The sequence below is a fragment of the Aquarana catesbeiana genome, linkage group LG09 (genome assembly GCF_042186555.1).
Source record: "Aquarana catesbeiana isolate 2022-GZ linkage group LG09, ASM4218655v1, whole genome shotgun sequence".
Classification (NCBI taxonomy): domain Eukaryota; kingdom Metazoa; phylum Chordata; class Amphibia; order Anura; family Ranidae; genus Aquarana; species Aquarana catesbeiana.
In genome coordinates, this window is record NC_133332.1 from 250387578 (window position 1) to 250411304 (window position 23727).

The window sequence follows — 23727 nt, forward strand, 5'->3', positions numbered from 1 at the left end:
AGTCATAAAGGTGGGTGTGATGGTCAGATGTCCACATACCCTTGGGACATATAGGTAGGTGTGATGGTCAAGTGTCCTCATATGTAGTCATAAAGGTAGGTGTGATGGTCAGATGTCCACATACTCTTGGGACATATAGGTAGGTGTGATGGTCAGGTGTCTATAAATTTGAAACCAAACCTGATAAGGATGCAGAAACGTGTGAACAATAAACTATATGGCTTAGTTTGTGGGGAGGTGTAGCAGATCAGCACTAGAGTAATTGTGTCATGGCTGGGTAGATGATTTCATACTTTCAAGTATGGATGCCAATTTGCACTTTTCTTTTTTCTTGTGCCAGGTGTACAAACATCTTAAACGCTGCTGGTGACCTCCGCACTTTTCGGCCCCGAGATCGTGATGAGATGGTAAAGAAGGTCATCGAGCCAATGGCGTGTGACGGACTGCGCACCATCTGCATTGGCTACCGAGACTTCCAAGGAGTACCTGAGCCAGAGTGGGAAAATGAGAATGAGATAGTGGGAGACTTGACATGTATTGCTGTGGTGGGAATAGAAGACCCTGTCAGGCCGGAGGTGGGCATATTCTCTACCTTATAATTGTGGATCAATTAACGTGGACCTGTCACCTGCATACAGCAGCACATTATTCATTTGTCCAAACAGAGAAATCACAACCAGTGATCCTTCAAAAAACAATGGAAGTCTCTCCCTCCATTGAAAATAATAGAAGGCACTTGACCGAGGATGGTGAATCTTTAGAGGTGGAAACAGGCAAAATGTTAATTTCACCTTTTTAAAGATAGACTAAATCCTTTGGGCAAATGAATGAGCTCCTCACTATGCTGCCTCCACTTCTGTTAGAAGGGCAGCACTATGCAGTGCAGTAAAACCTGATTGGCTGGCACTGCCACCCTTCCTTCTCCCAGTCTTAGTACAAGGGGCTGAATTCAAGAGAGTCTGGTACGCCCACATGCTAAACTATATATTGTGATTTGTTAATAAATCATTATGTGGACGGAATGGGGTCATTATCTGCTTGAAGTTTCTTGATCTGTTACATTTTTAGGTTCTTTTGAATGGGACATTAGCATATAAAGCTTAGGGGCTCCTGCAACAACCAACGTTTTATATGCTGATGTTCCATTCAACTTAACTTTGAAGTCTGGGCCTCTTTCTTTTTTGCTTAATTCAGCAGTCTCCATACTTTTTAAACAAAGAGTCAGTTTACTGTCCTTTGGACTTCCTTAGGCTTTGTGATTAGTAAGAGTATAAAAACTACATATAGCCTGTGGTCAGTAGGAGGAGGAATAATACACCGTCATTAGTATCAGTGGAAGAAATCGTGCCACATCATTGGTGTCAGTGGGAGAAATAGTGCCCCATTGTTGGTGTCAGTGGGAGGAATAGTGCCCATCATTGGTGTCAGTGGGGGGGAATAGTGTCCCCTTGTTGGTGTCAGTGGGAGGAATAATGCCCCATCATTGGTGACAGTGGGAGGAGTAGTGCTCCATTGTTGGTATCAGTAAAAGTAATAGCACCCCATTGTTGGTATTAGTAGGAGGAATAGTACCCCATCATTGGCATCAGTGGGAGGAATAGTGCCCCGTCATTGGTGTCCGTGGGATGGATAGTACCCCATCATTGATATTGTAGAGAGGAATAATGCCCCGTGTTGGTACCAGTGGGAGGAATAGTGCCTCATATTAGTGGGAGGAATAGTGCCCAAGATAAAGGCAAGCAAAGGGCCACTTCTGGTCCATGGGCCGTAGTTTGGCGTTGACTGTTTGACATTTTGCTTGGAATTTCTGATCCAGAGTAGCGGGTTCCTCATTGAGCTAATCATCCTCCATTTTGTTCTATACCTTAACACATTGACCAGGAGCCTAACTTTTAACTTCATCCCTCAGGTGCCAGAAGCTATTCGGAAATGCCAGCGTGCAGGAATCACAGTTCGCATGGTCACAGGGGACAACATCAACACGGCACGAGCCATTGCAGCCAAATGTGGCATCCTCCAGCCAGGGGAGGACTTCCTGTGCTTGGAAGGAAAGGAATTCAATCGACGAATCAGGAATGAGAAAGGAGAGGTTCGTCTTCACACATTGCTCAAAACTCTGTCCCATTTCTGCACTGCGCAGAATGATGCTGTCCCAAACTCCACTGTAGACTCAACAAAACCACTTGTCAAAGACCCACCATACACTGATCCCATCTCCTGCACACCAGTAGGAATGTACTCTGCCTACTATCTATGGAGATATGATCAAATTCTATATTATAATATTTTAATATGAGATATACAGTATATATTATATGGTATATCTATGGCGATATGCTGTGCAAAGTCATATAGTTCTATAGAAAGCAGTCATATCCTGAATAGAAAAGCCTGTCCCTTGCCAGAGCTTTTCAAGAAAGAGAGCATGAGCTTTGCTGATCCCCAGGCTATAGATCTGGCTTAACAGGGGGCATTCTGGCTTATAACACAACCTCTGCTACACAGAAGTCACAAGCAGTGTTAATAGTCCTGCCTGAGTGTTGTCCTGCTGGACTACAGAATACCTCTCGATCTCCGTAAAATGGAGTGGAGGTGCTTGTAGTCCAGCAGAAGATAACTGGGCAGGACTTACTACACTGATTGGGATTTCAATGCAGATAGAAATCCAGAGAGCCCCTTACTTACTCTGTGCTAACAGGATCAAATGGTCTTTTCTTGTAATGTTTTTAAACTTGTATGCATTGCTATGTGCCATATATATATATATATATATATATATATATATATATATATATATATATATATATATATATATATATATATATATATATATATATTCACACAGTATCTCACAAAAGTGAGTACACCCCTCACATTTTTGTAAATATTTTATGATTCTTTTCATGTGACAAAACTGAAGAAATGACACTTTGCTACAATGTACCCCTAAGTGAAAATGTCCAAATTGGGCCCAATTAGCCATTTACCCTCCCATGTCATGTGACTCATTAGTGTTACAAGGCCTCAGGTGTGAATGGGGAGCAGGTGTGTTAAATTTGGTGTTATCGCTCTCACTCTCTCATACTGGTCACTGGAAGTTAAACATGGCACCTCATGCCAAAGAACTCTCTGAGGATCTGAAAAAAAGAATTGTTGCTCTACATACAGATGGCCTAGGCTATAAGAAGATTGCCAAGACCCTGAAACTGAGCTGCAGCACGGTGGCCAAGACCATACAGCGGTTTAACAGGACAGGTTCCACTCAGAACAGGCCTCACCATGGTTGAACAAAGAAGTTGAGGTCACGTGCTCAGTGTCATATCCAGAGGTTGTCTTTGGGAAATAGACGTATGAGTGCTGGCAGCATTGCTGCAGAGGTTGAAGGGGTGGGGGCAGGGGCGGACTGACAACTCATGGGGCCCCCAGGCAATAGGAGATTATGGGGCCCCCGGGCAATAGGAGATTATGAGGCCCCCTCGGGCAATAGGAGAAGATTATGGGGCCCCCCCGGGCAATAGGAGAAGATTATGGGGCCCCCGGGCAATAGGAGATTATGGGGCCCCCAGGCAATAGATTTTGTGGCCACACAGTATACACACACACACACACACATACAGTATACACACACAGACACACAATATACACACAAAGAATACACATACACACACTGAAAAGGTCCTGGAGAGGCGGGGCAGCTATAATCTTGAGATTTTTAAAAAAACACAGATTTTTACATACTGTCCCTGGTTTTATTGAGGCCGGCAACCCTGATGGGGCCCCTTAGGGCATGGGGCCCTCCGGCAGTGCCCGAGAGCCCGAATAGTCAGTCCGTCCCTGGGTGGGGGTCAGCCTGTCAGTGCTCAGACCATACGCCGCACACTGCATTAAATTGGTCTGCATGGCTGTCATCCCAGAAGGAGGCCTCTTCTAAAGATGATGCACAAGAAAGCCTGCAAACAGTTTGCTGAAGACAAGCAGACTTAGGACATGGATTCCTGCAACCATGTCCTGTGGTCTGATGGTGGTGTCAAGCGTGTGTGGTGGCAACCAGGTGAGGAGTACAAAGACAAGTGTGTCTTTCCTACAGTCAAGCATGGTGGTGGGAGTGTCATGGTCTGGGGCTGCATGAGTGCTACCGGCACTGGGGAGCTACAGTTCATTGAGGGAACCATGAATGCCAACATGTACTGTGATATACTGAAGCAGAGCATGATCCCCTCCCTTTGGAGACTGGACCGCAGGGCAATATTCCAACATAACGACCCCAAATACACCTCCAAGATGACCACTGCCTTGCTAAAGAAACTGAAGGTAAAGGTGATGGGCTGGCCAAGCATGTCTCCAGACCCAAACCCTATTGAGCACCTGTGGGGCATTCTCAAACGAAAGGTGGAGGAGCGCAAGGTCTCTAACATCCACCAGCTCCGTGATGTGGTCATGGAGGAGTGGAAGAGGACTCCAGTGGCAACCTGTGAAGCTCTGGTGAACTCCATGCCCAAGAGGGTTAAGGCAGTGCTGGAAAATAATGGTGGCCACAAAAAATATTGACACTTTGGGCCCAATTTGGACATTTTCACTTAGGGGTGTACTCACTTTTGTTCCCAGTGATTTAGACATTAATAGCTGTGTGTTGAGTTTTTTTTGAGGGGACAGCAAATTTACACTGTTATACAAGCTGTACACTCACCACTTTACATTGTAGCAAAGTGTCATTTCTTCAGTGTTTTCACATAAAAAGATAGAATAAAATATTTACAAAAATGTGAGGGGTGTACTCACCTTTGTTAGGTACTGTGTGTATATATATATATATATATATATATATATATATATATATATATATATATATATACACACATAGTACTGTGTAAAAGTTCTAGGTAGGCGTGCAAAAATGCTGAAAAGTAAGAATTCTTTCAAAAATATATATTTTAATTGTTTATTTTTATCAATTTACAAAATGCAAAGTGAGCGAACAGAAGAAAAATCTAAATCAAATCAATATTTGGTGTGATTATTCTTTGACTTTAAGCCAACATCGATTCTTACACAAAATCAGGGATTTTGTAGGATTGGAGTCAGGCGTATGACTAACCAATTATACCAAGCAGGTGCTAATGATCATCAATTTCATGTGTAGGTTGAAACACAGTTATCTGAAACACATTAACTGAAACAGAAACAGCTGTGTAGGAGGCTTAAAACTGGGTGAGGAAAAGCAAAACTCTGCTACTAAGGTGAGGTTGTGGAAGACCGTTTCATATCACAGGTCATAGGCCATGGCAAGACTGAGCACAGCTAAAAGACACAAGGTAGTTATACTGCATCAACAACATCTCTACCAGGGAAAGATTTCAAAGCAGACTGGGGTTTTAAGGTGTGCTGTTCAAGCACTTTTGAAGAAGCACAAAGAAACGGGCAACGTTGAGGATAGTAGACTCAGTAGTCAGCCAAGGAAACTTAATGCAGTAGATGAAAACACATCATACTTCCCTTCCACATCGGAAGATGCCCAGCAGTGCCACCAGCACAGAACTGGCAGAAACAAGTGGGACCCAGGTACACCATCTACTGTCCAGAGAAGTCTGGCCAGAAGTAGTCTTCATGGAAGAAATGCAGCCAAAAAGCCACCTCCGATGTTGAAACAAAGCTTAGTGACTCAACTATGCAGAAAAACATAGAAATTGCGGTGCCGAAAATGGCTGCAGGTGCTCTGGACTGATGGGTGAAAATGGGAAATATTTGGCGGTTTGTTGGCAAAGGGCTAGTCAGCGGTACAATATTAACTGTCTGCAGCCAACTGTGAAGCATGGTGAGGGTTATTTGCAAGTTTGGGGCTGCATTTCTGCAAATGGAGTTGGAGATTTGGTCAGGATCAATGGTGTACCCAATGCTGAGAAATACAGGCAGATATTTACCCATCATGTTATACCATCAGGGAGGTTTGTGATTGACCCCGCATTTATTCTGCAGCAGGACAACCGCCCCAAACATACAGACAAAGTCATTAAGAACTTTCTTCAGTGTAAAGAAGAACAAGGAGTCCTGGAAGTGACGGTTTGGCCCCCACAGAGCCCTGATCTCACCATCATGGAGTCTGTCTGGGATGACATGAAGAGACAGAAGGATTTGAGGCAGCCGACTTCCACACAAGATCTGTGGATAGTTCATCCACAGATATGAATATTGCATATTTCTCACACTTAAATGATTCAGATCAAACAAATATTGAATATTACACAAAGATAACCCAAGTAAATCCAAGATATGCAGTTTTTAAATTAATATTTCATTTAATTAAGGGGAAAAAAGCTGTTCAAACCTGGCTGGCCCCATGTGAAAAATTAATTCCCCCCTCCCATGCTGAATCATGAATGACCTGTGATTAACTACAATTTTTTGGAAAGCTGAGTTAAATTCCACTTGCCACACCCAGGCCTGATTACTGCCAGACCTGTTGAATCAAGAAATCACATAAATAGAAGCTGTCTAAAAAAGTAAAGCACGCTAAGAGATCACAAAAAGTCACACATCATGCCACAATAAAAAAAAAATGTACATGTATCGGTCTAGGAACGGTTTCAAAGCCATTTCTAAGGCTTTGGAACTCCAGTGAACCACAGGGAGAGCCAATATCCACAAATGGAGATAACTTGAAACAGTGGTGAACCTTCCCAGGACTACAAAAATTACTCCAAGAGCATGACGAAGACTCATCCAGGAGGTCATAAAAGAACCCAGAACAACATCTAAAGAACTGCAGGCCTCACTTGCCTCAGGTAAGATCAGCATTCATGATTCAACAATAAGAAAGAGACTGGGCAAAAATTGCATCAATCGTAGAGTTCCAAGGCCAAAGCCACTGCTGACCAAAAAGAACACAAAGGCTTAGCTCACATCTACCAAAAAACATCTTGATTATCCCCAAGACTTTTAGGCAAATATTCTGTGGACTGATGAGACAAAAATTGTACTTTTTGGAAGGTGTGCGTCCTGTTATATCTGGCATAAAACTAATACAGCATTTCATAACAAGAACATCATACCAACAGTGAGACATGGTGGTGGTAGCGTGATGGTCTGGGGCTACTGTGCAGCTTCAGGACCTGGACGACTTACCATAATTGATGGAACCATAAATTCTGATCTCTACCAGAAAATCCTAAAGGAGAATGTCCAGCCATCAGTTTGTGACCTCAAGCTCAAGTGCACTTGGGTTATGCAGCAGGACAATGATCAGAAACACAACAGCAAGTCCACCTCCAAATGGTTCAAACAAAGCAAAATTTAGGTTTTGGAGCGGCCTAGTCAAAACCCGGACTGAAATCCAATTGAGATGCTGTATCATGACCTTACACAGGCTGTTCATGCTGGAAAACCCTCCAATGTGGCTGAATTAAAACAATTCTGCAAAGAAGAGTGGGCCAAAATTGCTCCACAGCAATGTGAAAGACTCATTGCCAGTTATCGCAAATGCTTGATTGCAAAAGTGGTACAACCAGTTATTAGGTTTATGGGGCAATTACCGTATTTATTGGCGTATAACACGCACTTTTTCCCCTGAAATTAGGGGGAAAAACGCGGGTGCGCGTTATACGCCGACAGCGTACCTCAGAGGGGAAGGAGGGGGACGAGTGCCACCAGAAATCACCGAGCCGTCATCTCCACTCCGCTCGGCTCTCATGTCACACACAGTCCCGCCTCCGCCACCAGCATTGGACCAGTGTTCTGTCTATCACAGGAGCTGGTCCAATGCCGATGGCAGAGCTGGAACTGTGTGTGTCACTGCCGACTGAGAGCCGAGGAAACACGATGGCTCAGTGATTTCATATGAGATGGTGAGCTGCGTTGATGGGGGAGATGGGGACAGAACAGGCTGCATCTTCAAAGTGGTTTATTAAAAAAAAAAAAAGTTTTTTTTCCTGAAACTTTCCTCTTAAATTTGGGTGCTTGTTTTACGCCGGCGCGTGTTATAAGCCGATAAATATGGTACTTTCTCATACAACTGTATATAGTGTGTGTATATATATATATATATATATGATGTACTGTATATATCAGTGATTTGTTGTAACATGTGGATTGTTTTTCTTAGATAGAACAAGAACGTCTGGATAAAATCTGGCCAAAGTTGCGTGTCCTTGCCCGGTCTTCACCAACTGATAAACACACTCTTGTAAAAGGTATGAATTATTAGATGTCACATATCTGCAGCCAATGTACATCAAACTGCACACCATTGCCCAAGTTAAAGAACAAAAAGGAATAGTCCCACCTATGGAGTTTGGTAAATGTTGGGGAACAGTGACACCTAGTGGCCATGATTAGGTACTGCATACATTTCTAAAAAAAAAAAAAAAAATTTGATTTGATTGTAGCCGTATTAGTGCAATTGTGACATAGAAAATTGAGTACTGTCCGTGTCTTTTTTTTTTTTTTCTCTTTTTTTTTCTTTTACATTCTGCTTAAAAATTTGTGAATCAGTACTGCTTGGACCTTGAAGAAGGATACATACCCCGAAAGCTTGTCCTGAAAAATTGTATGTTAGTGCAAATAAAAAAAGTATCACGGACAGTACTCAATTTTCTATAAAAAAAAAAAAAAAAACAGTTAAAGGCTAAGTTCACTTTTTTTTTCTAAATTCCAGCTCCCCTATGCACCAATATAGCATTCATGTACTTTTTTTGCAAAAATATCAAAGCTTTCCATAAAATCTACAGATGAATGCTATATTAGTGCATAGGGGAGCTGGAATTTAGAAGAAAAAAAAAAGAGAACTTAGCCTTTAAAGCTTAACTTCAGACATACAAACTGTATTATATGCCTCATTAGCCACAAAGGGAATCCACTTTTTGTGTACCAGATACTTTTGCAAATCCAGATATTACCTTGTAAAATAGTAGTGACCTCATCACTGTGCGGTATGTAGTCTGTGCAGAGAGCAGAGTTGTTGGAGGGGCCTTCTACAGAAAATGAAACAAGCAGAGAGTGTCCAATGTGTTTTCTGGAAAGGTCGAGAGAAGGGGTGGATGACATGCCGATCTACTCCAATCCAATCAGAGAACACCTTGTATTCATTGTAAAAAAAAAAATAATAATAATACAAGGTGGTCTGTGAATGGTGGCAGTGCCAAGTTAGGAACCCCCTGTGGTCAGTGTGCAGAGGGGAAGCCTGATTGTGCAGAACCCAAAAGATCATGGCATCCCAAGTTGCCCCCCACATGTAGGATGGATAATTACTTTGTGCCAAGCTTAACCAATGTTGGCAGTAAATATAATTCCTGGAGTCCTGCTTTAATACAGTTCAGCAGAGAAAACATGCTCTACCTAAAATCACCTGGAAGACTGGGAACCGGTTCTCTGGCCCAAGTGCCTTTGGAATGTAGCAATAATCCTCTAATACACTGCTGGGATATTGATCTGGCCAGTTAAGTAGCAGAGGGGGTTGTTAATCAATGTCAGCAGCTTTGGTGTTAATGAAATTAACAACAGGTGCACTAGATGAGCAACAAAACAGGAATGGTTTTACAGGTGGAGGTCGTTGACTTTTTTATCCCCCTACTTTTTTGACTGTTTTTTACTAGTTTTGCATTTGGTTAGGGTCAGTGTCACTACTGGTAGCATGAGGTGATACCTGGACTCTATAGAGGTTGCACAGGCAGTCCACTTCCTCCAAGATGGTACATCAATATGTGCCATTGCCAGAAGGTTTGTGTTACGTACCTGGTGTTGAGCCTGACTTGGTAGGAGAAGACCTCTCTTACGACTCCGGTTCAGGGGCCACTGGAATGGAGACAGTGGTTCCGTGAGCACAGTGGGGTAGGAGTGTCTGAGCAGGTTGTAGCGGCTGACATGAAGCAGGATGCGGATTCTCCAGGAAGGTAGAACTGCTGAAGATGGCTGGGATGGCAGTAGACCAGCGACCAGAGGACCCGTGGGTGCCGGAGCAGCGGCTGCAGGACCTGGACAGGATACAGCGCACTCGAAGCAAGGCAGAAGAATGGTCAGGCAGGCCGGATCAGGACAATAAGGCAAGCAGGCAGGTGCAGCAGGCTGGAGCAAGGTCAGGAGACAGGCAGGGTTCGGCAACAGGGATCAGGCAGAAGTCCAAAAGCAGAGTCAAGCAGGCCGGGGTCGGGGCTGGAGAGGTCAGAGTAGTCAGACAGAAGCCGGGTTGGTAATCACAGGAACAACAGCAGAAATCAGGAACTTGGGTACAGAGCTGCAGCTGAACAGCAGCGCACAAGTGCAGCTGAGTCCCCCTTAAAGGGCCACTGGCGCCAAACAGTACTAGCGCGAACGCGTGCGCACCCACACTCGTCGCGCACGTGCGCGCACCCAGGGCGCACACCGGCGCACACACATGCGCTGATGCTCGGGATGACGTTCGTACCTCCCGTGTCGGTGGATCCCTGATAGTTTGCTGTGTCTCCCAGCACAGTCCCAAGAGCATGAAGGAGATTCCAGGAGACAGGCAGTTACTCTAGGAGAGCTGGACAGGGCTGTAGAAGCTCCTTAACCCATCAGCAGGACCGATATCTGCTCCTTCGTGCAAAAGAGGAACAGGATGAGCACTGCCAGAGCCCTACAAAATGACCTCCAGCAGGCCACTGGTGTGAATGTCTCTGACCACACAATCAGAAACAGACTTCATGAGGGTGGCCTGAGGGCCTGACGTCTTCTAGTGGGCCCTGTGCTCACTGCCCGGCACTGTGGAGCTCGATTGGCATTTGTCATTGAACACTAGAATTAGCAGGTCCGCCACTGGCACCCTGTGCTTTTCACAGATGAGAGCAGGTTCACCCTGAGCACATGTGACAGACGGGAAAGGGTCTGGAGAAGCCGTGGAGAACGTTATGCTGCCTGTAACAGCGTTCAGCATGACCGGTTTGGTGGTGGGTCAGCGATGGTCTGCGAAGGCTTATCCATGGAGGGACACACATACCTCTACAGGCTAGACAATGGCACCCTGATTGCCATTAGGTATTGGGATGAAACCCTTGGACCCATTGTCAGACCCTATGCTGGTGCAGTGGCTCCTGGGTTACTCCTGGTGCAGGACAATGCCCGGCCTCGTGTGGCAAGTGTATGCAGCCAGTTCCTGGAGGATGAAGGAATTGATACCATTGAATGGCCCCAAGCTTGCCTGACCTAAATCCAATAGAACACCCCTGGGACATTATGTTTCTTTCCATCCGACCCCACCAGGTTGCACTTCAGTCTGTTCAGGAGCTCAGTGATGCCCTGGTCCAGATCTGGGCGATAATACCCCAGGACACCATCCGTCCTCTCATTAGGAGAAAGCCCCGATGTTGTCAGGCATGCATACAAGCACGTGAGGGCCATACAAACTACTGAGGACCATGTTGAGTTGCTGCAATGAAATTTCAGCAAAATGGACTAGTCTGCAGCATAATTTTTTCACTTTGATTTTCGGGGTGTCTTTGAATTCAGCCCTCTGTAGGTTGATAATTTTCATTTCCATCAAACGATGTGGCATCCTTTCCTTCCTAACACATTACCCAGTCCATACAGGTATAGATATCCAGCATGAGATGTTTCCCCATTGAGATCTGATGTGTTTTCAAAGTGTTACTTTCATTTTTTTGAGCAGTGTATAATGAAGCCGGCTACTCTGTATCATCCATTGCATCAATTCTTTATTGGCTACAGCAGCAACAAGCTAACGCGTTTCGACTGAAGCCTTACATAGCCTCATAGTTTTTCATTATATTAAAGGATGGCTGCTTTAATACCCTTTATAGCGCGGCTATCTGTGTTAGGATCTCTTTATTTTATTTTTATGGCACATTGGGTGCTGACAGGGGCGCACTGTTTGGAGTCAGGAAGCAACATGTTGAGACTTGTCATAGAGGCAAAATTTTGGCATTGAAGAAATAGAACCCTGTTTGAAGGGTTAGTTCACCTTTCTGCACTTTTTCCAAAAAATCTCATATGCTTTCCATCACACCCAGCACTGTTCTGATTTTAACCACTTCAGCTCTGGAAAGTTTACCCCCCCCCCTTAATGACCAGGCCATTTTTTGTGATTCGGCACTGCGTTGCTTTAACTGACAATTGCGCGGTCGTGCGCCGCTGTACATAAATAAAATTGACGTCCTATTTTTCCAACAAATAAAGCTTTTTTTGGGTGGTATTTGATCACCTCTGCATTTTTTATTGTTTGCGCTATAAACAAAAAAAGGCCGACAATTTTGAAAAAAATAAATACATTTTTTTTTACTTTCTGCTAAAAAAAACACATCCAATAAAAAAATGTAAAAAATCTAATTTCTTCATCTATTTAGGCCAATATGTATTCTGCTACATGTTTTTGGTAAAAAAAAAAAAAAAAATCACAATAAGCGTATATTGATTGGTTTGCACAAAAGTTATCGTGTCTACAAACTATGGGATAGATTTATAGACTTTTTTCACTAGTAATGGCAGCGATCAGCAGTTTTTAGTGGGACTGCGACATTGCGGCAAACAAATCTGACACTAAAGCCTCGTACACACGATCGGATTTTCGTCAGACAAAGCGTCAGACTTTTGTCCGAAGGGTGTGTGCCTGGATTTTGTCGGCCAACAAACACTAAAGTAGTGACGCACTACGTGGAATTTAAGCTCTTTAGCGTCACCTTTTGGGCACCTTCTGCTAATGTCGTGTTTGGCGAGCATTGATTCCGAGCATGCGTGTTTGTACTTTGGACTTTTGTGTGATGGACTTGTGTACACACGATACAAAAATCAGACCTTTGACCAACTTTCGGCCAACAAATGTTGGATGGCAGGCTTATAAATTTTTGGCGGACAACAATTGTCTGATGGAGGGTACTAACGGTTGGATTTTAGGCAAACAGTCTGTCATCACACAATTCCCTGCTGAAAATCCAATCGCATGTACGAGGCTTTAGTGCAACTTTTTGGGGACCAGTGACACTAATACAGTGATCAGTGCTTAAAAAATGCACTGTCACTGTACTAATGACACTGGCATGGAAGGAGTTAACATCAGGGGCGATCAGGGTTAACTGTGTTCCTTGGAAGTGTTTTCTAACTGTAGGGGGGATGGTTTAACTGTTATGCCCTGTACACACGGTCGGACATTGATCGGACATTCCGACCACAAAATCCATGGATTTTTTCCGACGGCTGTTGGCTCAAACTTGTCTTGCATACACACAGTCACACAAAGTTGTCGGAAAATCCGATCATTCTAAACGCGGTGACGTAAAACACGTAGGTCGGGACTATAAACGGGGCAGTAGCCAATAGCTTTCATCTCTTAATTTATTCTGAGCATGCGTGGCACATTGTGTGTCGGATTTGTGGACTCACGATTGGAATTTCCGACAACGGATTTTGTTGTCGGAAAATTTTATAGCCTACTCTCAAACTTTGTGTGTCGGAAATTCCTATGGAAAATGTGTAATGGAGCCTACACACGGTCGGAATTTCCGACAACAAGGTCCTATCACACATTTCCCGTCGGAAAATCCGACCGTGTGTACGGGGCATAGGAAGACGAGCTTTGTTTGCAGATCACCGGGTTTCCGGCGGACATCGGGTCCACCAGATCCGCTGTCCAATCACAGCGAGAGCAGGGCTCCGGCGGCGCGCGCGCCCGCCCCAGAGGCGAAGAACGTAATCACGTACAGGTACGTAATTTCGTGCTTAAGGGCTGCCCTGCCGCAGTATATGTACGTGGGGGCCCACTTTTTTTATTTTTTTTTTATTGACTACCACTTTAAATATGCAAAAAAACCACAAAAATGCCCCTAGCAGCAAAAGGAATCTATTGGAATATGTGCTGTAGGCAGGCCTTGGCACCCATCCAGTGCTGGTGGCTACTATTGCTTGTCTACTGGGAGCAAGCTACTAAGTTCCGGAGCAGAGCACATCACTGAACATGGTGCTGAGCAGGTGTGTTCTGCCCCAGAACTGAGAATCAGGCCATAGAATCGTCCAACACGGATTGGAAGCTTCATCTGTATCAGGTGACATACGTTCTGGATGCTTCAGTTTAATACAACCCGAGCATCATTATGTGCAATGGCTGCCCTAACCCTTTCTTTATTTCCAGGGATAATTGACAGCACAATCGGTGAACAACGTCAAGTGGTGGCAGTGACAGGAGATGGCACCAACGATGGCCCAGCGCTCAAAAAAGCAGACGTTGGATTTGCAATGGTAATTCAATTTGTGGCTTTCTCCTGGATGATTTGCATGTATAAAAAAAAAAACTGGAGGAAATTACATTATCATCGGTGAGATCATATTGTGACATCGACTTTCCAGCCCTGTCATTTGGCATGTCTAGTAGAGTGACGGGAAGGAACACAGGGCACCCAAACACATAACCCTAGGAAAGCATCTCCATAGCAATTAATGAAGGCATTTTATGGAGTTTATAAACTGTGATCAGCTCTAAGTCAGATTAGAAATAGGAATGTTCACTGTGCTTAGATCCTAGGGAGCAGCTAGCATACATATGTTGGTAACAATAACACAGATAAAAATTGGTATAATAAAAATAAATTATAATCATAAAAGTCCACTAATGCTGGCACAAAAAGTCCGCCTTTCTTTTCTGAAATCTCCCAGGGTGTAAATTGGACAACTGGAATGAATAAAGATTTCCTCCACCGAAAAGCAACACACCGGGCCTCTTACCGCAAGCAGTGGACCACTAGATGATAGGTGGTCAAATAAAAATTTGTAAAAAATTTAAAAAGAAAAGACATTAACAACACCACATATTGATATTACATATTACTGGTTAGTCGTATCCAACCAGGGGAATGAGAAAAAAAAGTGTCCTTACATTAAGGGCACCACTGGCAGCGCCCGGGCGCTTTACCATCGTTTTTGCAGCGCTTTTCGGCTGCTAGTGGGGCGCTTTTAACCCCCGCTAACGGACAAAAAGGGGTTTAAAAGTGTCCGCAAAGCGCCGCTATGCCAGCGCTTCGGCGGCGATGCCCATTGATTTCAATGGGCAGGGGCGCTGTAGGAGCGGTGTATACACCGCTCCTACAGCGCCTCCAAGATGCTGCTTACAGTGCTCTTTTGAGCGTCCTGCCAGCGCACCGCTCCATTGTGAAAGCCCTTGGGCTTTTACATTGGATTGAAAGGAGGGGCGCTTTACAGTCGCTTTGCAGGTGCAATTTTTAGCGCTATAGCGGCTGTAAAGCGCCTCAGTGTGAAAGGGGTCTAAAAGTCAGCAGCTACAGTATTTGTAGCTGCTGACTTTTCATTTTTTGGGGGGAACCTGGAGCTCCTCTTTAATTCATTTAAAAGCAAACTCAGCCATCCATCATTGTCACCAAAATTTATTTGGTGAGAAATCACTTTGCAAAACAACTCTCTAGCAAATCTACCTGTGGCCACTTGTCAGAAACCATGAATCAGACCGAGACAGAAGTACAGTTAAATCACACTTGTTTAATAATAAAAGTAAATAGAACAAACGTAGTCAAAACATAGCCAAAGTTCGGTAAGCGGAAACGGATAGTCAGACAAGCCAGAAAGTCAGGAAGCCAGGTATCAGCGTAGTGGAACAGCAAGCAGGAGCTGGAGCCAGAAGGAATGTCAGCCAAGCAAGTCTTTAACAGGAGCGCAGGAGAAAGTTTCTGTGATTTTGACCAAGGCGAAAGCAGAGATCATCTGGGCTGGACGGCTTAGGTAAGCAGAACTGATGAGCAGGATATCATCAACAGGTGAGTCACTGTGGAGAGATAGGAGCTGGCAATTAGCCGACAGCTGAGCGGCCAGCTCAGCGAAGGAAGAGCTGAGCCCAGCCCTGACACCACCTTGGCTAAGGGAAAATGATCCATGTAGCATTTACTCCCTGGAATCCATCTGCCCTTAGCCCAGGCATGCATGCAAGGGGGTGTGCTTAGCTGAGAAAGCCCGAAACCCCCCCCCCTGCAAAAAAAAAAAATGTCCATGAAGACACTTTGGATGCAGGGCATCATTTTGGCCTAGGCCAGAAACCAGGGAGTAACTGAAGAAATGCTCATAAAGACTCCTGGAATGTAGGACGTAGTTTTGGCCTAGGCCAGAAACCAGGGAGTAACTGAAGAAATGCTCATAAAGACTCCTGGGATGTAGGACATCGTTTTGGCCTAGGCCAGAAACTAGAAAGCAAATGAAGAAATGTAAAAAAAAAAAAAAAAGAATAAAAAATGTAAACAAGTAAACATACTATACCTTCCTATCTATTTACTAATGCTAGCAGCATGAGGAATATGAATAGTTGATATTGATTGAGAGAGTTTAGTTCCATTTTAAGCAAGGTATTTCCTAAACATCTCAAGTAGAATGAACAGCTGCCGGCCCACAGTCTGTACAGTCCTAAAGAACTTTAATTGACAGTTGTCCCCCTGCTGCACCAAATAGTTTATTTTTTTGTTAGCAATTTACAAGGATAGCATTAAAAGTCCACTGATCAACTGAATCCTCAAGGAAACTGTCCAATAATGTCAATATTAGAAGAAAGCTCACTTCTGTGGCAGCTTAGTCATAGGAGCGTAGTGTAGCATTTAAAAGAACTTTAATACTGATAAAAGTTTATTGATTTTTGGCTCTCCGATGAATATTTACAATCACACCCTTTACAGGTCTTAGGTTATCAGTGTTCTCCTTCAGATAGCCATCAGCAGTTTACAGGAGGACAAGCGCCAGCTAAGTGTAGCAGTTAAAAGAACTTAGTTCTGATAAAGGTAATGCACTCATAAATGAAGCATGAATCAAACATGCAGTGCTGCAAATATCTGTCCTTGCTAACACAAAGTCCTAGTCCCGGTCTGCCAGCTGGTGAAAGACTGTGGTCCAACTGATCAATAGCGCTGGAGGTACCCCAGGGCTTCCTGGTTCCCGTGGAACACTAAGTCGGGCGGATGTGACGACGCGACTGGATGTGATGGGGGGACGCGTTGACGCGTTGCGGAGCATGCCCTTCTTCTTTAGGCCATCACCACCTGGTGGACCTGGACTTTAAAATGTTTGATTTATGCTTCTTACACTTAGTTGGCGCTTGTCTTTCCCCCTCTTGTAAACTGCTGATAGGTTATCAGTGTCCGCCTTAGGATAACCAAGACCTGTCAAAGGGTGTGATTGTAATGATTCATTGGGGAGCCAAAAATCAATGAACTGGATGACAATCCATCCAGGCCTGCCTGGTATCTGCAGTCTAGGTTTTGAGTTAAGCTGTATGTCATTTTTCATAGCTTTGGTTATTATTTAGATATCTAATATCAGAATGTATTTGTGTCATATGTAGGCAAGTACAGTTAGCCTTCCCACCTGTAGGTGGCTCTATGGTATTGAAAACACATATTACAGTGCTGCAACCTCCACTCCAATCTGGTGCCCTGGCTCATAGGTCTCTGAAACTGATAAAAATGGCCACACAGAAATGCTGGCACATCAATGTAAATCAGCTATGTGGCTGTACTTTACTGAAAACAGGAAAAATACAGCCAGTAAAATTCCAACGCGTTTCGGCTGGCCGAAACACGTTGGTGTTAACTGGCTGTATTTTCCTGTTCCCTATTAGCAGGTTTATCAACCTTTTCTTCCACTCCACTGGTAGCCGGCGTGCATATGAAGATGGGCCTCCATGACTGAAAGAACTGAAATCCAATGAATGAAAAGGGGCTGGCCAGAACAGTCAGGCTGGGGCGAAAAAGGCTAGATGATACTGGATGTCCTGATTTGCTTCAGCTTCTAAGTACAGGAGAGGAACCTGTACAACCGGGCAAGTCTAAAGGGAAGGCTGGAGGTCAGATTTAAACTGGACACATTGACATGTACATTACCAAATACACAAAGCTATTTACATTGGTATCCATTTATTTTTAGAATATGTTATAGTAGAACTTTAAATTTGCATAAAACTATATAAATTCAACATCTGGAAGGTAATTATTTTATAATTTGTATTTAGTAATATGTTTTTTTTTTTTTTTCTTTGGACCTTTAGGGTTTGGCAGGCACAGATGTCGCCAAGGAAGCCTCAGATATCATCCTCACAGATGACAATTTCTCCAGCATTGTCAAAGCTGTTATGTGGGGCCGCAACGTATACGACAGCATTTCCAAATTCCTTCAGTTTCAACTGACCGTCAACGTGGTAGCTGTGATTGTGGCGTTTACTGGGGCCTGCATCACTCAGGTCAGTACGTACTCCGTCATGGCAGCCACCCATTAAGTGGTGAATTGATGGCGCTGTAACCTTGAGTAAATAGAGCCTGCATGTTTGAAATTTATTTTATCACAACTGTACTAATGGTGACCCAATGGGGCAACAAAGTCATACGTTGGCTGCATCCATACCCTGAGGAACTGTCACAGAAGCCTCGTGATGTGAATGCAATGTTTTAGTCTAAAAAATCTAGGCACCACACTAGAGTTCTGGAGTCCAAAAAGTTGGATTTTATTCTAAACATATTAAATGCAAAATCCAATGCGTTTTTGAGGGCCATACAACTCCCCCCCTCCATCGGGGCTTTGAGAATGCTGATGTGGACTCTGGATGGTGATATACATTCATCAGCTGTAACATTATAACCACTGACAGGTAAAGTAATATTGAATCTTGTTGCCATGGCAACTGAAAATGGGTGGGCTATATTAGGCAAGCATATTGTCCATGAAGTTGATGTGTTGAATGCAGAAAAAAATGGGCACGCATAAGGATTTGAGCAACTTTGACAAGGGCCAAATGATAAAGGCTAGACAGTTGAGTCAGAGCAGCTCCAAAACTGCACCTCTTGTGGGATGTTCCTGGTCTGCAGTGGTCAGGACCAACCAAAAGTGGTCCAAGGAAGGAAAACGAGCAAGTCTGCAACAGGGTCATAGGCGGCCAAGGCTCATTGATGCACATGGTGAGCAAAGACTGGCCCATGTATTGCAAGCCAGTAGAAGAAATATTGTAGCTCAGATTGTTGAAATAATAAATGCTGGCTCTGATAAAAAGGTGTCAGAACAGACAGTGCCTCGCAGATTGTTGCATAGCTGTAGACCGGTCAGAGTGTCCAAGCTGATCAGTGTCCACAGCCAAAATCCTACAGTGGGCACGAGCATCAGAACTGGACCATGGACCAATGGAAGACGGGGGTCTCATCTAATGAATCACGTTTTCTTTTACATCATGTGGCTGGCCGGGTGCATGTGTATCGATTACTTGGGGAAGAGATGGCATCAAGTTGCACTATGGGAAGTCCAATCCATGGAGTCTCACCTCCCGACTTACAGGACTTAAAGGATCTGCTACTGATGGCTTTGTGCCAGATACCACAGAGTACCTTCAGAGGTCTAGTGGAGTCCAAGCCTTAGCTGGTCAGCACTGTTTTGGCAGCAAAAGGGGGACCTACTCAATATTAGGTGGGTAATCATAAAATGATGGTGGGTTGTCACAATGTTATGGCTGATTAGTGTATAAGTACTTTGAACCTACAAGGAGCTCAGCCACATTCAGCAGCTGGTTGGGGCTTCCCAACTCCCATCTCCCAGAACCTCCAGATAGAGAACTTCCCCCAGCGCTACCCCTTCAACCCCTTCGTCATCACAGCTTGTAAATACCCGAACACCTTTGGAATGAATTGGCTCAACACTAAAAGCAACTCTGTAGTAAGCATGCTGTCATTGTACACTATGAAGTGGCTTCTAGTGCTAATTTTAGAGTTTAATGAATGTTGTTGAAACCTTCTGATGATGCGGATAAAGAAGAGCCAAAAGGCTCTTTATCTGATATAATGTTTGTGGCAATTTAGTCTCATTGATCCAAAACACCTTTCGTGAGATCAAGTACTGATGTCAGATGAGAAAATCTGGCTCTCCTTCAAACACCTATTTTATCCCAAAGGTGTTCAGTAGGGTTGAGGTCAGGGCTCTGTGCAGACCACTTGAGTTCCTCCAAACCAGACTGGTCAAGCCATGTCTTTATGGAGCTGACTTTGTTGCTGATACAGAAAAAGGTCTTCCCCAAACACTTTTCACAAGGTTGAAAAGGCAACGTTGTCTACAATGTCTTTGTGTGTTGTAGCATTAACAGAACCCTTTACTAAAAAGACCCAAATTCAGTAATTTGGCTGGGGGTCAACATACTGTTGACAATTTAGTGCAGGTGTGATGGTCAGGTTCCACAAACAATTTACTAAAGGTAAATAGGCTGATCACTTTGCAAGGCAAGTTGCTCGTTGCAAAGGAATTCACCACAGAGAATTCACCCAGAGGATAAGGGGAAGCTCTACTGGCTTCCATCATCCAACCACGTGGAAGCAACAATGCTGTTCTTTTTATTTTCCGTTCATGTGATTGGGTATTCTTTGCAACATTAAATTCATTTGCAAAGTGAACTGGCTATTTGTCTTTAGTAAATTGACTAGATGTGCGTTTTGTTTCACTACGCTTCGTTTTTCAGATTAAAATTTTATTTTTCCGAGATTCGAATGTATATGAATCTCTGAATGGACATAGTAACCAATGTAAACATATCTGAAAAAAAGTTATAATGAAATTAACGAATGCATTTGTTTCATTTGGATGACGTCACATATCATGTTCGGGCCCATGGGGAAATTAGTTCAATTTTAATTTTTGTTTGATAATTCGGATAACGAATGCATCCAAACTTCTTTCCATTTGGTAATTCGGATGCACATGATGTAAGTTGATATTGTCAAATCAGCTCATGCCGTTTCTCTTGGTGGGTTTGAAAATATTGAATCGTTCCATTTCCAATCCATCTGATTCGATAATATATCGAATATATAGCAATCTTTCGGAAAAACTGCAACATTTTTCAAATCCACCCGGGCCAATGAATATATGAAACAAATGCAGAAGATACAAAAAGAATTCTGAAAATGAATCAGTTCAACAAAATAAATATGATGAGTTTAAATTCTTTAATTAACAAATGCACCCAAAACTAAACAAAATTTAAATTTCCAGCGTGCATGTTTAAAATCGACCCCATTGTTTCTCTCAAGGACTCTAGTATTTGTCAAATATTCACTGAAGAAGACTTCTGGTGGGTCTTGTCAAAGTTGGATTTCATAATAATCAGGGAATCCAGCTGTAAGAGTGACATATTTCTTATGGCCTTATAGGAAGCAGTGGAGACACAAACTACATGGGATTGGGGGAGTCATGGATCTCACAACTGTTGTCCCCAAAAAAATATACAGAGCCAACTGGTGAATCGACTCACTAATCCTTCCCAAAAATGTATATATTAGTTTTAGATGGGGCTAGACATACTGTAGATTGGTTGTCCATATTTGACTCCAGACCTGCATGCTCATCGTTTACTCTGACTCTGGAATTTTTTTTATCAGTTATCTGAAAGGTTTGGGGAACTCTAATGATATACTGAGGCTGATTTTCTGAAGCTTTTGGGAATCATCATTCAAACATTATGTGAATATTCACTTCAATTATCCAATCATTTGAAAAGTAAATTCCTGATCACTTTGCACAGCCAATCATGTGCAGATGCTTTTTTGCATGATTGGATAAATTTGGTGAATATTCACACAATTTTTTAAATTATGATTGATGAGTCTTCAGTAAATCAGCTTCATTAAATCACTAGAGTCCCTCAAACTTTCCAGATAACTGATGAAATCGTTCCAAAGTAAAGAATTTCAACTTAGCCCAACTGTGTCTTACCTGTGTCATCTTGTTCTGTTGAGCTTCAGTTTAAACCAGCGGTCGCCAACTAGTGGTCCGTGGACTACTGATGGTCCACGAGAACATTTTTGGTGGTCCCCAGAGGTTCTGCCGCAAATCAACATTGGGGCGGATGTATACTGCCCAATGTTCTCAATGCGCTAGTGTGCATGGATACCAGATGCTTCCTCTGTAGTTCCGGCTCCTGTGAACTCAGAGGGAGGCGCAAGGAGTAGTGCAGAGAGCCGGAGGCGAAGAAGGAAGCGATTTTAAATGGCAACGCTGATCACAAATTGTAATAGGGGAAGAGCGGAGCTCGAGCACATGGTTGGGTAAAGAGGTGAGATCCAATGATGAGTCAGTAGTGCTAAAGTAGCAGTGTGATGCAGAGTGGATGGGGGGCTGCAGAAGGGGGAAGAGAGCCAGAGCTTTGTGTGTATAAGGCAGCAATGTGATCCAGATGGAGGGAGGCAGAGAGCCAGAGCATTGTGTGTATAACGCAGCAGTGTGATGGAGGGGGTGGAGGGCAGAGAGCCAGAGAATCATGTGTATAAGGCAGCAGTGTGATTGAGGGGGTGGAGGGCAGAGAGCCGGTGCATTATGTGTATAAGGCAGCAGTGCGATCGAAGGGGAGGGAGGCAGAGAGCCAGGGCATTGTGTGTATAGGGCAGCAGTGTGATCCAGAAGGAGGTGGGCAGAGAGCCAGAGCATTGTGTGTATAAGGCAGCAGTGTGATCGAAGGGGAGGGAGGCAGAGAGCCAGTGCATTGTGTATAAGGCAGCAGTGTGATCCAGGAGGAGGAGGGCAGAGAGCCAGAGCATTGTGTGTATAAGGCAGCAGTGTGATCCGGGGGGAGGGAAGAGAGCCGGAGCATTGTGTGTATAAGGCAGCAGTGTGATCCAGGGGGAGGAGGGCAGAGAGCAGGAGCATTGTGTGAAAAAAGCATGTAAAATTAATGTTAGTGGTCTGCAGGATTCAGAATGTGAGTTTAGTGGTCCGTGAGGTCCTAGAGGTTGGCGACCACCGGTTTAAATGACCTGCGGTTCATAAACAGGCATATTTGGAGTAAACTATTAATGAATATACATGAGGGCTCCAGACCCTAGTATGTTGACTTTTTTTACCTTACTTGTACAATTGCTGTGCTCAGCATATTAAACAATTATCCCATAAGTTGCCCTTATCTATGTTCCATCAAGGGGAACATCAGAATTCAACTGCAGGTTTCCAATAATGTGGGGTTGATTTAGTAAAGAAGTTTTCATGTTCACTTTCAAAGTGAATTTTTACTTAGGCTGGTGGACTAGGCAAAACAAAGTAAAAATTAGCTTTACGAAGACTACCCAATCATGAGCAAATAGGATGAAACATGATTCTTGCTTTCACATGATTGAATGATGAAGTCAGCACAAATTCACCACATTTATAAAGCAAAGTGAATTTTATTTTTGTGAAGAGAATTTTTACTTAGTGCAACTTATCCTCATTCACTAAGCTAATTTTAATTCCTCGAATCCTCCATGCTTACAAAATTCTGTTTCTAAATTTTCCTTGCACGATTGGGTATTCTTTGCACTCTGAATTTGCATTCAAGATAAGTGAAAATTCTCTTTGAAAGGAGGACATGCTCTACTCCTTTAGGCTGGCCATACATGTTAATATTTCTCTTGTTTAGCCCCACGGGCTGAACGAGAGAAATCATTGGATTCCCCCATCCACGATAACTAGCATGGATGGACGAATCTGCAGTGCTGACTATTGTGTTCTGACAACCGGTTTTCACGGCTGTCAGAATACGCATATAATGTCTGCATCTGATTGGATGCAGGCACTGTTCGATTGAGAATTTTCCAAAAGCTCCTTCGACAAAAGGTAATTGAAAAATAAACTTCAGTCTTGAATCTATCCAAAAATTAATTTACTAGGCATGTATCCTCAACCCCTATTTTTCATTCAGTGTTTTATACACCTGTCCTGATGAAGTGACCATCTTGATGCCTTGAAACGCGTTGATGTGTTTTACTGTTGGTTGACCAATAAATAACT

The 23727-nt window shown here is 43.6% G+C and overlaps 1 protein-coding gene across 8 annotated transcripts in view; it reads left to right on the plus strand.

The window, feature by feature from the left end:
- The window catches only part of ATP2B3 (ATPase plasma membrane Ca2+ transporting 3), a 469026-nt gene that overhangs the window by 408515 nt on the left and 36784 nt on the right, over positions 1–23727 (plus strand). For all 8 annotated transcript variants that reach the window (XM_073600159.1, XM_073600154.1, XM_073600156.1 and 5 more), the window contains 5 exons: positions 341–575; positions 1910–2089; positions 8096–8183; positions 14087–14193; positions 17987–18178. In XM_073600159.1, coding sequence (XP_073456260.1) covers positions 341–575; positions 1910–2089; positions 8096–8183; positions 14087–14193; positions 17987–18178 — 802 coding nt within the window. The remainder of the gene's footprint in view (positions 1–340; positions 576–1909; positions 2090–8095; positions 8184–14086; positions 14194–17986; positions 18179–23727) is intronic.